This window comes from Schistocerca cancellata, chromosome 2 (assembly GCF_023864275.1).
Source record: "Schistocerca cancellata isolate TAMUIC-IGC-003103 chromosome 2, iqSchCanc2.1, whole genome shotgun sequence".
Lineage (NCBI taxonomy): Eukaryota > Metazoa > Arthropoda > Insecta > Orthoptera > Acrididae > Schistocerca > Schistocerca cancellata.
This window is the reverse complement of record NC_064627.1, coordinates 826,688,108-826,706,649: the sequence shown is the minus strand read 5'-3', so window position 1 is coordinate 826,706,649 and position 18,542 is coordinate 826,688,108. Positions and strand designations below refer to the sequence as shown.

At 42.2% G+C, this 18,542-nt stretch overlaps 1 protein-coding gene and 1 pseudogene across 1 annotated transcript in view; both read right to left on the bottom strand.

Moving 5' to 3' along the window:
• Positions 1–14,293, bottom strand: part of LOC126159020 (uncharacterized) — a 514,849-nt gene extending 500,556 nt beyond the window's left edge. The window contains exon 1 of the mRNA XM_049916483.1: positions 14,063–14,293. Within this exon, the coding sequence (XP_049772440.1) occupies positions 14,063–14,293 (231 nt within the window). The remainder of the gene's footprint in view (positions 1–14,062) is intronic.
• LOC126163580 (5S ribosomal RNA) lies at positions 9,325–9,442 on the bottom strand (annotated as a pseudogene).
• Positions 14,294–18,542: the final 4,249 nt, after the last annotated feature.

Sequence of the window (18,542 nt, the reverse complement as noted above, 5' to 3'; positions counted from 1 at the left end):
CTGATCTGGCCTTGTAACAATAACCAAAACGGCCTTGCTGTGCTGGTACTGCGAACGGCTGAAAGCAAGGGGAAACTACAGCCGTAATTTTTCCCGAGGGCATGCAGCTTTACTGTATGATTAAATGATGATGGCATCCTCTTGGGTAAAATATTCCGGAGGTAAAATAGTCCCCCATTCGGATATCCGGGCGGGACTACTCAAGAGGATGTCATTATCAGGAGAAAGAAAACTGGCGTTCTACGGATCGGAACGTGGAATGTCAGATCCCTTAATCGGGCAGGTAGGTTAGAAAATTTAAAAAGGGAAATGGATAGGTTAAAGTTAGATATAGTGGGAATTAGTGAAGTTCGGTGGCAGGAGGAACAAAACTTTTGGTCAGGTGAATACAGGGTTATAAATACAAAATCAAATAGGGGTAATGCAGGAGTAGGTTTAATAATGAATAGGAAAATAGGAATGCGGGTAAGCTACTACAAACAGCATAGTGAACGCATTATTGTGGCCAAGATACATACGAAGCCCACACCTACTACAGTAGTACAAGTTTATATGCCAACTAGCTCTGCAGATGACGAAGAAATTGAAGAAATGTATGATGAAATAAAAGAAATTATTCAGATAGTGAAGGGAGACGAAAATTTAATAGTCATGGGTGACTGGAATTCGAGTGTAGGAAAAGGGAGAGAAGGAAACGTAGTAGGTGAATATGGATTGGGACTAAGAAATGAAAGAGGAAGCCGCCTGGTAGAATTTTGCACAGAGCACAACTTAATCATAGCTAACACTTGGTTTAAGAATCACGATAGAAGGTTGTATACATGGAAGAACCCTGGAGATACTAAAAGGTATCAGATAGATTATATAATGGTAAGACAGAGATTTAGGAACCAGGTTTTAAATTGTAAGACATTTCCAGGAGCAGATGTGGACTCTGACCACAATCTATTGGTTATGACCTGTAGATTAAAACTGAAGAAACTGCAGAAAGGTGGGAATTTAAGGAGATGGGACCTGGATAAACTGAAAGAACCAGAGGTTGTACAGAGTTTCAGGGAGAGCATAAGAGAACAATTGACAGGAATGGGGGAAAGAAATATAGTAGAAGAAGAATGGGTAGCTTTGAGGGATGAAGTAGTGAAGGCAGCAGAGGATCAAGTAGGTAAAAAGACGAGGGCTAGTAGAAATCCTTGGGTAACAGAAGAAATATTGAATTTAATTGATGAAAGGAGAAAATATAAAAATGCAGTAAATGAAGCAGGCAAAAAGGAATACAAACGTCTCAAAAATGAGATCGACAGGAAGTGCAAAATGGCTAAGCAGGGATGGCTAGAGGACAAATGCAAGGATATAGAGGCTTATCTCACTAGGGGTAAGGCCTACTGGAAAATTAAAGAGACCTTTGGAGATAAGAGAACCACTTGTATGAACATCAAGAGCTCAGATGGAAACCCAGTTCTAAGCAAAAAAGGGAAAGCAGAAAGGTGGAAGGAATATATAGAGGGTCTATACAAGGGCGATGTACTTGAGGACAATATTATGGACATGGAAGAGGATGTAGATGAAGATGAAATAGGAGATACGATACTGCGTGAAGAGTTTGACAGAGCACTGAAAGACTGAAAGAAACAAGGCCCCTGGAGTAGACAACATTCCATTGGAACTACTGACGGCCTTGGGAGAGCCAGTCCTGACAAAACTCTACCATCTGGTGAGCAAGATGAATGAAACAGGCGAAATACCCTCAGACTTCAAGAAGAATATAATAATTCCAATCCCAAAGAAAGCAGGTGTTGACAGATGTGAAAATTACGGAACAATCACTTTAATAAGCCACAGCTGCAAAATACTAACACGAATTCTTTACAGACGAATGGAGAAACTAGTAGAAGCCGACCTCGGGGAAGATCAGTTTGGATTCCGTAGAAATACTGGAACACGTGAGGTAATACTGACGTTACGACTTATCTTAGAAGAAAGATTAAGGAAAGGCAAACCTACGTTTCTAGCATTTGTAGACTTAGAGAAAGCTTTTGACAATGTTGACTGGAATACTCTCTTTCAAATTCTAAAGGTGGCAGGGGTAAAATACAGGCAGCGAAAGGCTATTTACAATTTGTATAGAAACCAGATGGCAGTTATAAGAGTCGAGGGATATGAAAGGGAAGCAGTGGTTGGGAAGGGAGTAAGACAGGTTTGTAGCCTCTCGCCGATGTTATTCAATCTGTATATTGAGCAAGCAGTAAAGGAAACAAAAAAAAAATTCAGAGTAGCTATTAAAATCCATGGAGAAGAAATAAAAACTTTGAGGTTCGCCGATGACATTGTAATTCTGTCAGAGACAGCAAAGGACTTGGAAGAGCAGTTGAATGGAATGGATGGTGTCTTGAAGGGAGGATATAAGATGAACATCAACAAAAGCAAAACGAGGATAATGGAATGTAGTCGAATTAAGTCGGGTGATGTTGATGGTATTAGATTAGGAAATGAGAGTAAATTAGTAAAGGAGTTTTGCTATTTGGGGAGCAAAATAACTGATGACGGTCGAAGTAGAGAGGATATAAAATGTAGACTGGCAATGGCAAGGAAAGCGTTTCTGAAGAAGAGAAATTTGTTAACATCGAGCATAGATTTAAGTGTCAGGAAGTCATTTCTGAATGTATTTGTATGGAGTGTAGCCTTGTATGGAAGTGAAACATGGACGGTAAATAGTTTGGACAAGAAGAGAATAGAAGCTTTCGAAATGTGGTGCTACAGAAGAATGCTGAAGATAAGGTGGGTAGATCACATAACTAATGAGGAAGTATTGAATAGGATTGGGGAGAAGAGAAGTTTGTGGTACAACTTGACCAGAAGAAGGGATCGGTTGGTAGGACATGTTCTGAGGCATCAAGGGATCACCAATTTAGTATTGGAGGGCAGCGTGGAGGGTAAAAATCGTAGGGGGAGGCCAAGAGATGAATACACCAAGCAGATTCAGAAGGATGTAGGTTGCAGTAGGTACTGGGAGATGAAGAAACTTGCACAGGATAGAGTAGCATGGAGAGCTGCATCAAACCAGTCTCAGGACTGAAGACCACAACAACAACAACAACCAGACGTAGGAGAATGTTGTGTTTTAACGTTGAGAGGCTCCCCTAAACCCGCTTGCATTTTTCGATAGATATTTTCAGGTAAGTCGAGCAGCAGTGTGGAGCAGAACAGTAAGACCGCCACGGGATTATCAGTTGCGTGGTGTGGACATGGCCCATGGTCGAAACGAGAAGCCAGTTCAAGGTACCCCACCCATTTGCCCTCCTGGGCGTGTTACATGGCGACGTGTATTCAGGAACTGCAATTTTCCGATAAGAAGTGCCGTGTAATGATTTAGGGGAGTGAACTATTCGTGTATAAATAATGACTGTTGATTTGGATTGCTGAGTGACATCACGCGAGCTGTAGGATGAGTACGTCAAAGAACTTGTGACACAGTGTATATACTCGTCCTATCCGTGACAGTGCAAAGAACTAGTGGTACGAAGTAAACATACTCCACGGCGGTGCGCTTTTGACGACGCTAGCGGCACTTATGTGCGAAAGTGAACACTAATGTGACAGCCATTGCGGTAGACGACGCTAGCGTCTACTATGGGCAAAAGTGAAAACTTTTCGGCAGCCATCACAGTGTACGACGTGAGCGGCGCCTTCGAGCGACGCAACAAATATTACCACGCTTTGCAGAGAGGGTGCAGTGCTGACAGCCGGCGGCGTCAACCAAGTCGGCGCTATGCAACAGCCGAGACTACGGAGCCAGCAGACAACGCAAAGTTAGTCACGCATCACAACGTTACCTCACGCAACTGAAGCAACGAGGGTAATTAACTGGCAGTGCAGATTGCGTTCTATAATTATGTAATTAAAAACAGTCACAGTTGAAATACTTTTGTTCACAAAATTACTTGCTATAATTACTTTGCCGATCATACAGTAAAATAAATATCACTGCCAGACCCTGCTCACTTTGTAGTCTAACATTTTTTCCTTATCAACAGTTAATACAATTTCAGAACTGTATTACCTTAGCTTATATTTTCATTTTTTTTTTCTTTTGCGTGATCTAGTATTTTATATGTGCTTCACGAATTACAGCGTTGAATGCATACGGCTTTGTAGTTTGGTTGTTGTTATTGCCATCCATTCTGTGCTACGAGTGTTGTGATTTGTTTATTGCTCGCTTGAGTGACTTATCTGTGGTTCAGTTTGGCAAATTAATAAGGGTGGTGCAACTGCAGTAGACAGGGAGGTTAAAGCAGACTCTTCAGGCGAAAGTAATTAGGTGGAGACAAAAACAGAAGCAAGGAGTAGTGAAGTGTAGGATTCCGGTATAGGGGACAGTAGTCTATCAACAGAGATGGGAAGTCCTAATGCAGTGTCGTCACCAATCATGGAGACGCCTAGACGGGATGAGTGTAAAATGACCTGTCCATCGTTGACATGCTCAGAACTTTATTTCAGGACAACCAGAAATTATTAAGCGATCAGTAGAGCATGAGAACAAACAATTAAGGGAAGATATTAAGCATGAGTAAAAACAATTAAGGGAAGATATTAAGCGATCTACAGAGCATGATTACAAACAACTAAGGAAAGATATTAACGAATCAGTAGAGCAGATAAACGAAGGACTCAATGAAAAGACCGACGAAACAAATGAGGCTCTAAAAAAGCGGACTGAATCAAGTCATCAAAGGATAAATGAAGTTACCATTCCACTTGAGCAAGACGTTGCAAGCAATACTAAACGTTTTGAAATGGTAGAATCGGATGTCGAAGAAGTGAAGGAAGAACTTACAAAAAGGGTTGAGGTTTACGACGAGCATTTCGAACAACTAGAAGAGGAAGTGAAACACTGTAAACACAGGATATCAAAGGAATTTTTGCAACGATTTTTGTCGCGACGGATGCAAAATGAAGTACGCAACAGTCTGTACCAAGATAGAAGGTTTGAGACAGGATGTGACCAGAAAGATAATTATGAGAGGAACTTGTATTTAGGTGAACCAGTGAAGACAGAAGCAATAGTGTCCCTGACCATAAGTAAGCTACCAACTGGAGTTCAGTATAAGTTTCTAGCTATCCCTAAAGATGACGTAGAGGCAATGAAATTAGTCTCAGGACAATTAAACCTGTTGTATGAGTCACAAGCAACAGGAGGAGGAAAAGATGATAGAAGAGTATCAGGAAACAATGAAACCAATACAAATACCCATTCAGATCATGACAATAGACATAGTGGACGACATTGGAATAATTGTAATGATAGGAGACATTACGGTGTTTTCTGTGCCCATGGTGATCACAGAAGCGACGGTGGCGGCTATAGATATCAGAATTCAAGGCACAGTGCATCAGATGACCAGGTGCGAAACTGGAAACATAGCAAGTGGAAAGAGTATATAACATATTTTGAGGGTGTAATCAACAGCATACCTCATGCCACAAGAGCAAACACCATTTGGAAAACATTAAACCATACCATACTGAGCAAGATTAATGACTGTTTGTTCTCTGTGACATGTGGGAACTGTACACATGTTCAGCTGTTACTGTCCTTAAGTACAGACATTAATTTCTGATTATTATGAGGTTTTATGAGGACCCTCTAATGGAGTGAGATTTAACTAGGATGTGTTCCCATCACATGCAATATTATTTTTTTGTTTTGTTTTCGCTTTCTATCTGTTTAATCTAGATCATATGTATCACATTTCTTCTTGCCCACACAGTGATATGGTTTGAGTGATTACCAGTGACTGGTGTTTATAGGTTGTGCTATCCAAAATATTTTCATTTGAAAGTTTCTTACTACCCCTGCTTAATGACTGCTATTATATTTTGTACCATTCACTTCACAACTAAATTTAACTTAGTGGAGATCCATATGTTTTTTTATTATTATTAGTCTATGTTTTTTATGCTGTGTTATATAGAACATTATAATGTTTACTGTAGCAGTAACAGACTATGAGTAAGCTGGATAGGCATTGCTACGACAACACTGAGTGCGTCATTAACCGGTTTCATGTCGCCAATGGACGGATTTCCGCGAGGCGAGAGTGGCGAGCTGACGACTATACTGCACATCTGCCGGTCGGCGCAGCATCGACGCTACAGTTACTCCCCATCCCTTTCAATGCTAGGAACGCTCCCTTGTGATTCAATGTTGTGAGTAGTGAAAACATTTCTTGTGTGTTTTTTTTTTTTTTTTTTTTTGAGGGCCTAATGCTGATGGAGTTTCTCTAGTTCATGCCTAATAGTGTCACCGGTGATTTGTCTACCAAAAGTAGCAGTGAACACATGTTCTTTTTTTCTACTATTTTTTTATCTCTTTCTTCCAGGTACCTGCCTATCATATCGAATCTATTGTATTTGTATTTGTAGAACTTTCTATTTCAGGGACTTAATATTCTTGTGTCTTAGTGTAGGGTTCATTTATTAGGTAAAATTTTGCGTATTTGACAAATGTTTCCATGATTATGAGTAACTCACGTCTGGTCCACAAGGTGGCACCATCTTTTTAGTCTCCTGCAATCGGGTATTATGTAGATTTCGATATTCTCTTCGACAATTGGAAAACCTTTTCATGAGGGAATGTAAGCGAATTGTCATATCGCTGGCTTAGTTGTGGAGTATCAAATGGTTCAAATGCCTCTGAGCACTATCAGACTTAACTTCTGAGGTCATCAGTCCCCTAGAACGTAGAACTACTTAAACCTAACTAACCTAAGGACATCAAACACACCCATGCCCGAGGCAGGATTCGAACCTGCGACCGTAGCAGTCGCGCGGTTCCAGACTGTAGCGCCTAGAACCGCTCGGCCACACCGGCCGGCAGTTGAAGCCGTCATAAAGATGAAGGAGTATCTTTGCGGGCCCGACCGTGGTAGCCGAGCGGTTCGAGGCGCTTCAGTCCGGAACCAGACGGCTGCTACGGTCGCAGGTTCGAATCCTGCCTCGGGCAGGGATGTGTGTGATGTCCTAAGGTTTAAATAGTTCTAAGTCTAGGGGACTGATGACCTCCGATTTTAAGTCCCGTAGTGCCTAGAGCCATTTGAACCATTTTTATCTTTGCGGGCAGCCGCGTCTGTAGAGTCGAGAGCGGGACACCGAACTGTTATGTTGTGTTGTGGATAGCTCTACATGTAAGAAGCATTGTCAGTATGGAAGTTGAAGTGTTGCTACAAGTGCTATTATAGTAAAGTGATGTAATATGGAAGTGATTCAGAGGAAAGTGCTTCAAGATGTAATTAAAATGAGCAGTGCCGCTGATAACGTATTTGTGTATCCTCTCGTTGCGTGTCGCACAGCATCAATCATCCGCGCCGTGTTCGATCTCCCAGAATGACCTGATGTGAATCAGTAGAAATGAGTCACCATAAAAGAGTGCAGTCAAGTGCCAGTGTCTTGTAGCGAGCGTGAGAAAGTGCGTTCTACCATTGCGTTTCCGGATTATCAACAATCAGCCGCGCCGCGACGGTTACGCGCAGGGTGTAAACAGTGCAACCTGTGATTTCTTATCGTCTCAGAACATAGTTGTTCATACCAGACTTAGGACAGTTTTGTGTTTTACCGTTGAGTGGCTCCCCTAAACCCGCTTGCATTTTTCGATAGATATTTTCAGGTAAGTCGAGCAGCAGTGTGGAGCAGAACAGTACGACCGCAGCGGGATTATCGGGTACGTGGTGTGCACAGGGCGCACGGTCGAAACGAGAAGCCAGTTTAATGTACCCCATCCATTTGTACTCCCGGGCATGTTACAGCGTTACTGCAGCATACATGCAGCGTAACGCGATCCTGATGCAGGTGTGTAAGCATCGACATGTAGACGAAGAATTGGCGTGCCATTCATACCTTTCTGACTAGCATACAATAAATGCGGAAACGTGAACTATGACGACGTTATTACCAAATGGATCCTAACCGAACCAACGTGCTGTTTCTCTTTTCTTGGCTGCCGAAGGACGAACACCGATAAACATCCATTGGACAATGAGAAATGTATATTTGCCAGCACGCCTGTCGAAAACCATTGTTATGGAAGGGTGTGCTAAGTTCGGGGTTGATGAATTATAATGCGTATACCTATATTGAAAACGTCGTAAAGCAGAACTCAAATGGAATAACTCAAGGGCCCATCCTACAGTTCTGCTCTCTCCCAATGCGATTATCACGCCTGCTGTCCCTTAAAAAAGGGTCGACGACTCCTGTCGGACGAGGATGTGCAGCAGAAAGTTAAGCTCTACACGCAGCACGGCACAGTGTTTTATCAAATGGATATCTTCAACCTTGTTTGTCGGTGCGATGAATGCGCCCATGCTCACTGCAATCTTGCCTGACTGGCCAACAGATTCTGGATTGTACGGCCTTTGAACGCAACCTTTTTGATCGCCTTTTATATTAGCAGTTCAGAAAACTGAAGAAGAAGTAACATAGGCCTTGAGTTGGTTGATGAAGTACTCCCTGACGGCTGGTCACCCATTGCACGATCTGCATCTGGGTAACTTTACACAGGTTCCGTTAACTATATTCTCAACGTTCTGAGTACTGATGATACATTCAGTAACATCGTAAAATAATTTAATTTCTAAGACAGACTTACAATCGAAGGACTTCCAATTTTTAGACAGATCTAGGTGGTACAATGATCAGGCACTAATGCACATTTTAGAAAAAGCGGTGTTCAAGTCCACTTCTAGCCATACAAATTTGGCTTACGTGTTGTTCCTCTCAAGTCGTACCAGTTCAATGTCGGCATGGTTTCTTTAACAATATCCCTGTCGAATTCCCTCTCCACCCTACACGGATGAAACAGTTGAACTGGCAGCTAAACGCTAACCTATTTATCTATCTTGAGTCCTTCCATTCATTCTGCTCAGTTTTTGAGGTTGTATTATGCGGTACGTAGGAAAGCCATTTTCGTATGTTTTGTCTTCTGGCTATGTTGAGTGAAGTCCTAATGAATTCTTTTCTTACCTTCATTTTTCACACAGTTATGGAATAAATCAATTTAGCGGGGTGAATGAAAAAGATTAGGTACTTAATGAAATTCTTGAAGTGGCATAGATCAAAGGACTTGATAAAAAAGCACTCCGTCTTCAGGCCACAAGTGGCCTATCGGGACCGTCCGACCGCCGTGTCATCCTCAGCTGAGGATACGGATAGGAGGGGCGTGTGGTCAGCACACTGTTCTCCCAGTCGTTACGATGGTTTTCTTTGAGTGGAGCCGCTACTGTTCGGTCGAGTAGCTCCTCAATGGCATCACGAGGCTGAGTGCACCCCGAAAAATGGCAACAGCTCATGGCGACCGGGATGGTCACCCATCCAAGTGCCGGCCACACCCGACAGCACTTAACTTCGGTGATCTGACGGGAACCGGTGTATCCACTGCGGCAAGGCCGTTGCCAAAGGACTTGATAAGGGGAAAGAAATAATTACCATTCACTTTCAAATACAAAATTTATTTAGTATTTATGATTACATACATACAAGAATACACACTCTAAGAAGAAGAAAAAAGACAAAAAAGACTATGCAGAACGAAGAAATTACCCGAATGAGACGGAAAAACGGGTGCGATGCACGTGTACAGACAAACAGATTATCACAGTTTCAGAAAAAAAAAATTGTTGGTTTATTCAAGAGCTTCACAAACTGAGCAAGTCACTAAGGTGTTGGGCCACCCTAGTCCGTTATGCAAGCAGTTCTTCGGCTTGGCCATGACTGATGGAATTGTTCAGTACTCTTTTGAGGGATATCATGCCAAATTATGTCCAATAAACGCCTCAGATTGTCAAAATACCGAGCTGTTTGGAGGGTCCTGCCCATAATGCTTTATCAACTGGTGACAGATTCGGCGCCATTGCTTATAAAGTTAGGGCTTGGTAAGCACGAAGACATGTAGTAAACTCTCGCAGTGTGTGGGCGGCCATTATATTGTTGAAATGTAACTCAGGATGGCTTCCCATGAAGGGTTACGAAAGTGGGCGTAGAATATCGTCCTCTTACCGCTGTGCTGTAAGGGTGTCGTGGATGGCAACCAAAGTGGTCCTACTGTGAAAAGAAATGGCACAGCAGACACCCTTGCTTGTGGGGCTGCATGGTGGGCGACATTTATGCTGGACCCCACTATTGTCATGGGCGTCTACAGATCCGTCTTCATTGGTAGGGCTCACTTCGAAGTGAGATTCATCACTCAGTATAGTTATAGTCCATTCAATGAGATTCCATGCCGAAGACGAGTATGAAGATGCACTGAACAGTGGTTGGATAACAGCTTGAAGTGTAACCCGCCGTACGGGCCGACAACCAGAAGTGATTGCCTGAGGTGCCATTCCTTTTCATAGCAGGATCACTTTGACTGTCGTCCGCGGCAGCCTTACACCACATCGGTACGTCGACGATATTATAGGCCCCGTTTTGTTACCCTTCATGGCAAGCCATCCTGAGCTTACATCTCAGGAAGATAACAACTGTAAGTAGGCTGTTTATGTTTTCTTATCGGCAACGTTACGTAGCGCTCTATATTATGTAAGTAGGCTGTTTATGTTTTCTTATCGGCAACGTTACGTAGCGCTCTATATTATGTAAGTAGGCTGTTTATGTTTTCTTATCGGCAACGTTACGTAGCGCTCTATATTATGTAAGTAGGCTGTTTATGTTTTCTTTATGTAAGTAGGCTGTTTATGTTTTCTTTATGTAAGTAGGCTGTTTATGTTTTCTTATCGGCAACGTTACGTAGCGCTCTATATGAAAATCACTGGCTGTGCTATGTGCAGTCTGTGGCTAGTTTGCATTGTTGTCTGCCATTGTAGTGTTGGGCAGCGGCAGCTGGATGTGAACAGCGCGTAGCGTTGCGCAGTTGGAGGTGAGCCGCCAGCAGTGGTGGATGTGGGGAGAGAAATGGCGGAGTTTTGAAATTTGTAAAAATGAATGTCATGAGCTGCTGTATATATTATGACTTTTGATGACTATTAAGGTAAATACATTGTTTGTTCTCTATTAAAATCTTTCATTTGCTAACTATGCCTATCAGTAGTTAGTGCCTTCCGTAGTTTGAATCTTTCATTTAGCTGGCAGTAGTGGCGCTCGCTGTGTTGCAGTAGTTCGAGTAATGAAGATTTTTGTGAGGTAAGTGATTTGTGAAAGGTATAGGTTAATGTTAGTCAGGGCCATTCCTTTGCAGGGATTTCTGAAAGTCAGATTGCGTTGCGCTAAAAAATATTGTGTGTCAGTTAAAGCACAGTCGTGTATAATTTTTCTAAGGGGACGTTTCACAACCGCTCGCACGCGGCGAGAATTTCTACCTTGGCCAGCAAGACCACCAGATGTCCCGCCCACTGAGAACGTTTGGAACGTTACTGGTAGGTCCCAGCGATCAGCTCAGAAATCGGCACGATAGCCCTCAGGGGGACATCCAATAACTCTGTCAATCAACGCCAGTCCGAATAACTGCTTCCGTAAGGGCCAGAGGCGGACCAACGCGTTACTGCCTTCACTCGATTGGGAGGCTCTCTCTCTTGAATAAATCGTCCATTTTTTTGAAATGGTAATCATTCGTTCATCTGTACATGTACATCACATAAACCGATTTCCGTTCCATTCAGATAATTTCTTGGTAATGAGTTGTTTTCCTTTTTTTCTTTTTAATGTCTTAGAATGTATGTAATATCAAAAATTGACCAACTGATACGGTTACCGCTTCACGAGTGTATAAAGAGTCACAATGTTTCTACAGACCCGTTTCGTTTCGTTCCACAAACGAAAAAAATGTGTGCTGCTAGCTTTATTGCCACTTCTCATCTACAGACTATAAAACGAAAACAGCCTAACTTCATTTCGCCATCAGGATAGGATATCCATTTAATTTTTATTAAAAATAGGTATTTTAAAAAGCTCCGGAAAATATCTAGGACAATTAAGGACAAAAAGGGACACAAATTTTCCAGATAATTTTGAACTAACATAGATGTTTGCCTTTGCATCACACACTCAGATGATCCCAAATGACTTCACAATTATTCTGCTGCGCTGTCGCGGCAATTTTCACTTTTATGTATTTTATCAAATAGTGTATTTTCGAAATACTCATGCGATGGATCTTCGTCTTAATGTGATTCACGGTGTGACTATCCCCGATCTCCAATAGCTAAGTTTGATAAGGGCAACGCAAATTCTAGTTTTTCCCCTGCCGGAGAGAAAAGTAAACTGATTTTTTTACATTGTTGTTAAAATTAAGCTTTCGGTTTGGAATTGTGAAACAGTCATCATGAATCGGCATTACCAACATTGCAAAACATAGACAGAAAATAAATACTGATTGTAGAGCAAGTTGTACAAGTGACGCTTTCTAGCATATATAATTGCGCAGTATGCAGTACTTTGCAAACTAAACAAATACTTTAGCCAAGAGGAATCACAAAAATGCGGAATATTTGAGAGTAAAAAAACTTTATGGACAGCGGGGTATTTTGGGAAAAAAAGGGGACTGCGATGGAAAAAGCGGGACGAATGGACGCCCTACTTTGGGATCTCTTGCTCTCTTGTTCAGTGTCGTTACTGACCTTGAAATAGCTACGTTACTCGGGTACATTAACGGAGACAACTATTCCATGGTGACGTGGGGTTTACAGTAAGTTACTGATTCTAAAACAAAAATATGCGTTCAAGCCGGATGATCCAGTATATGTTTTGGGCAAGTTCTGGGAAACGACTACCATCCAGAACCCAGTGAACTCACATAACGAAAGTAGTGTTATATTGCGTATCCACATTTCTTCCTCATTCCCGCACTGAACGTTGCACCTTCCATACATCCTGTGATCGACCATATGAAATGCTGCACATTTTCTGGATTATTGACGTTGCCAATGCTATGGTCTGAGACCTCGTTAGATTAGCTGAGTTTTGTAGAAAGTTGGAAATCCTATAATTAAGAACTGTTTTTCTCCATTAATCTCCAGGAGTCTCCTGAAGATGAGTTCAGCTGTGGCAGAAACTGCTTTAATTAGGGTCGATCACTCTTTGAACGACTCTAAAGTTGATGGATATTTCGGAGTTACATTTCCATCTACTGGAAACCAAGAGCCTTCGATATATTATAGCGTTACTACTTTCTATAACAAATTTATTTATGAGATTTACTAGACAATGAGATAAAATTAGATAGCTAGGTTATAGATGTCCGTGGATAGAATAGATGTACAACAGGTATGCAGAGGAATTTTGTAACCTATATTCTATGAGTTTAGTGTTTGCTGATTTGAATAAGAAAAGGCATCTTCTTACCTCAGGTTTGTTAATAATGAGATATTAATTTAAATTAGTATGTGATGTAGTGCATGAATTCATCCAACATTAATTAAAAGAGGTGCACCAATTTGATTACTAAATGAATTAAATGAAAGTAAATGAAATACATTTTCCGCAACTACATCTAAAAAAAAGCGTTCGTCCTGCGTGCCTGCGGGGTCCGCTACATGGGTCCGTTGTCTCCATTTCATTCTATCATGTTCTGCTTCTGAGTGGATGTTTACGCATTTAAGGTCTTTATGAATTGTATCAGCCCAACATTGCTTAGGTCGTCCATTGGGTCTTCTGCCGACGACTTCAAGTTTGTAACCCGCCATGGCAATAGAGCTCTTACCGGCCTGTACAACCATCGAAGACGACTCTCACGCTTCTTGTCTTGGATCTGTGCAACACCAAACTGTTTCCTAATGCTGTCATTGGAAACGTGATCTAACTTAGTGAGGCCCGCTGTCCACTTTAGCATCTTAATTTCCATTACACTTAGGCACTGTTCTGTCTCAACTGTAGTCGGTCAGCGCTCACAACCATACAAGGCGACTGGTCGGATGACAGTGCGATATATTTTTGATTTTAAATTATCTTTCATCCTGCGGTCGCAAGTGACTCCCGTTGTTGTTCGCCACTTCATACAGGCTGCCTGAGTTCTGGTGTTGACCTCTTCGGTGAGTCGGCCGCCAACAGTGATGGTGGAATCGAGGTACTTAAACTTACTCACACGAGTCAGATCTTCACCATTAATTAGGATGGTTCCCATTTCATGTCTGTCTGATGTCATGTACTCGCTTTTCTTCAAATTAAGGCGCAAACCGTGTTGCGGCAACCGGTCGCTCCATTTTTCAGTTTGGCTCTGCAGATCAAGCTTGTTTTCTGCTGCCAGCATCACGTCGTCAGTATAAAGTAAGGTCCATAGTAATGGCCGCTGCAGGTCAGCTGTCACGGTGTCCATTACGAGAATGAACAGAAGTGATGATAATGCAGAACCTTGATGGATGCCAACTGTGATGGGGAAGTCCTTGGATAGTCGTGATGTTGTACAGACATAACTTCTTGGCTGTGCATGAAATAACTGCACCAAGTTAATAACCTTCTCTGGCCTATCTTGCTGTCAAATTGATAGCCAGATGAGACTGTGTGACACCCGATCAAAGGCCTTTTCGATATCCAGGAATGCTAGATACAGCGGCTTGGGTTTCTCATGATGTTTCTCGACTAAGAGTTTTGCAGCATGAACTGCATCAGTTGTGCCCAGTTCTTCACAAATCCAGCTTCGTTTTTGGAAACCTGTATGATCTCACGGATCCTTTGGTCAAGAATGCGCTCAAAGATTTTCAAGGCGTGGCAGGGAAGTCGAACTGAACGTTAGTTGGTGCACTCCCTTCTTCTTAAAGATAGGCACAGTGATGCTCTATTGCCAATCAGTTGGTGTTTTCCCTCGTCAATGATCTTCTTGAAGAGTACTGCCTTCCAATGATGGCAACACCATAACTCTGCTGGAAGGCCATCTGGGCCGGTGGCATTCCCAGGCTTCATTTTCCTGAAAGCTGTCTTGACCTCTTCGGTTGCCATTTCTCTCGCGGGCCCTTCAACAGCATGGCCGGTGGGTATTGGTGGATGGGACAATTCTTTTTTTGAGATGTTCTTGAAGTAGCTGCGCCATCGTTCTCTGGCCTTCTTCCACCAAACTAGCAGATTACCTGTCCCATCACTGACTCGGTAGAACCGATGAACATCTTCCGAATTGCAATGTCTTTCTTTAGCGAGTCGATATAAGTCCTGCTTTCCTTCATATGTGTCAAGTTTTGCGTATAGATCAACATAACCTGAAGATTTTGTTGCTGCTATAACCTGTTTTGCATCTCTTCAAGTTGTTCTGTATGCGTTCCATCGCTCTGGTGTTTTATCGGCAATGAACTCATGATACAATCGCTTCTTTGAGCGTACCTCGTCTTTGACGGTGCCATTCCAAAGCCACGTATCTCTATCGATCCTCCGTCGTCCTGGTTTTCTTGCCCCAAGAACTGCATGTGCAGCTTCGTGAGCAGACTCTTTCAATTTCTCTCAGCTTTCTTCAACTGTGGTAACTGGTGGCAAAGTAATTCGGGCCATGATGTCGTCATCCTTATCCTTGAATTTCCACCGTTTGATTCTGGCAGGTCCTGTGCGATCTAGGTGTTTGTTTGTTGGCAACAGCTAAAAAAGAACTATTTACAACAAAAAGCTTTTTTAATATAACACGTTTTTAAAACGGACTGAAGAGAAAACAGAAATAATTTCTCTTAGCGCCATAAAAATTCATAATCACACACAGATAGCCCTGAAAATTTGAACATGTGAATTTTTAACATCTACGACAATACTTTTAAAACTTAAATGTGATTTAATGTGATACTACATTTAACGTGATACTACATAATTAAAACATGGACTCACAGTTCCAATTTATCTTTCGATTTGACACATATTTTAAACACAAAATAAGATTCTGTTATGTCACTTCGTATCACTAACCTTTTATGAGCTGACACTGTGGTCCTCGTGATGTTGAATTCCCTGACAATTTCGGAGATGGAATGTCCCATGTATCTAGCTCAAATTAGTATTCCACATTGAAAGACTGTTAATTCCCATCAGTAGGGATGCAAGGCCATCATCAGTAGACATTGTGGGTTGTCTATATCGGGGACAAGCATATATCCAGGGGCAAATCTATTGTTTTCTTTTGAACTGACAGGTGCTTAACCTATTCTTGTGCTAAGTGGATTATGATTCCCTGCAGATACTTCATCCTTTTGATTGACAGGTCCTTAACCTATTGTTCTGCTAAATGATTTAAGAACCCCTGGGGATAACTCATGCTTTTGATTCTCTGGTCTTTAACCTATTGATCTGCTAAGTGGACTATAGCCTTCAGGGAAACCACCATCCGTCACCCAACCCCCTCCTCCTCCCACAATCGTCTGGGAACTACCCTCGCTAATACAAGAACACTTTTGATACCAATTTGATTGATGAATTAGTTAACTTGATCAATTAACAAACCCTTTCCCCTCTGGGAAATCCCCTACCCCTACCACCCCCTCCCCCGCCTGTTTATATAAACAATTTATTTGATACAAGGGATGTAGGAGTATAGTGGAATATAGTTTATTTATTTATTTAAAGAATCTGGTGGTAAATCAGTTGCAGTGTATGCAATATTACTTAAACAATTTAGATAATGTGTGAAATAATGTTTATCACGCCTCGCCATCTGTACAGGCTGCAAGGATTCAGGGTGCACTGGGAGGATTTGGAACTGCCAGTGTCCATGCCGGACTCTGCAAGTAGCAGGAGTTAATCCCTGGGAACAAAAGCACACATCCTGTCGGGGTCCTGTTCAATCTCAAGTGTCATGTCCTGTTTCGGCATGCGTGAACTACCCTGTCGGATACCAGCACGCGTGAGGGTCACCTTCCTTCCAAAGCAAATCTTACTGGGAATCGATCCAGAAATGCTGCTGAAGTTAAAAAAAATTAATTTCCGGTTATATGATAGTGATGTAGGAGATACAAGGCTGACACAGTAGCTATTTCACACACACACACACACACACACACACACACACACACAAATTTATGTCACGAAACTAGTAACAGGCTGAAGAGAGAGAGAGAGTGAGGGGGGGGGGGGGGGAGCTGTAGTTTGCCTTGCAGCTGAAACAGCAACTATCATGGTATATTTAAACAATTACACTTTTTCATTCCTCCATGGACTCTGAACTACCCCTGCCTTCCTGGCGCACTTTCCTGTGGTAAACTTCACAAACGGCTTCAGGAGTTATTAAATCTGGTGCGTAATATAATATCTTGAAGATGCCACAAATGTTGCTTCAGAAGATGTGCCACAGGAAATGCTAATGAAATTGTTAATATAGGCATTTAAACAGTTTGCTTCAAGCACACACACACACACACACACACACACACACACACACACACACACCTTAAAACTACTCGAAATTTAAAAATTCGACAGTGCACAGCAGTTTGTGTGTATTAACAAAACTGCTGTGTTTTAGGCGAGAAATTTCAGTAAATAATCCAATCCCGTAGTTATTTGATGTCACGAATGGAAGTGGTGATGTATGATATGATAGTTGGAATTTCAAATTTCGACGAGAATTTATACCATCATGGTTATGGAATTTCCAGTCACTACAGGTCTGCTAAGTATATTTTCTTTTTAAAGTGCTACAGAATTCCTAAATTGGTTCTCTGTGCTACATTTGGAAGGAGCAGGAAGGGCCTACTGCATGAAATGATAGAGACAACAACAAAAAATACCCGAGCAACACAGATTCCACTGCCATGTGTTGGGAAGCTCTAAACATGACACACTTAAACCACAATCCAATCCATAGCAGTAGCTGTCATGGTTAAATGCCTGAGATCGCTGGAAAAATTCGCACTTCCCATGCACTCACCTCCCAGATGTCCAAACGCAGCCTGCCTCTCCCCTCGCGCACTACCAGCGCCAATGCACAGAGGTCGGTGAAAACAACTGCCACAGCTGCAGTTGTGGACGCACATGCATGCCAGTGTGCACCACCTCCGGCCATGGAGTGTATCTGGGAATGACTGAGTGGTAGAGATTCGGATGCTGTCAATTCATCTAGCGCAAACAACCATCATTTTGAATCTTCTCTCACGGCACACAGACATCCGCTTCTGTCCCCACTCCCCAGCACACTAGTCACTTAGCTAGACCATGCTACTGTGGGGAAGATCAGACAGGTTGGGGAATTTTTTACCTTACCATCTGTCACAGACTGAGCTCATCCGTTACATCTTGTCGTCACCCTTGCCGCCAGCTGTGCTCCACTGCAAAACAAACAGCTGCAGCTTGGATGTATACAGTAGTTTTATCCAATTTCACCCTGATGTACACATCAGAGTTTAAAAAATCCTCTTTACCCAATCCGTGATAGCGATGCTGTAGACCATAAACCTCAAATTTCCCATGCGAAATGTAGATTTCTCTCTTTTACACACGTTATTTTCGAACACAAGACAACGGAGCATACACGTGTTTTCACATGGCTGATGTATCGTTACTTGTTACGAAAATCCTGTAACAGTATGGCATAGTCTACATTTCCTGAAAGTATTCTCTCGTCAGCTAGAAATAAATTTTTTCTTTCCTGTTACGTCGTGCAT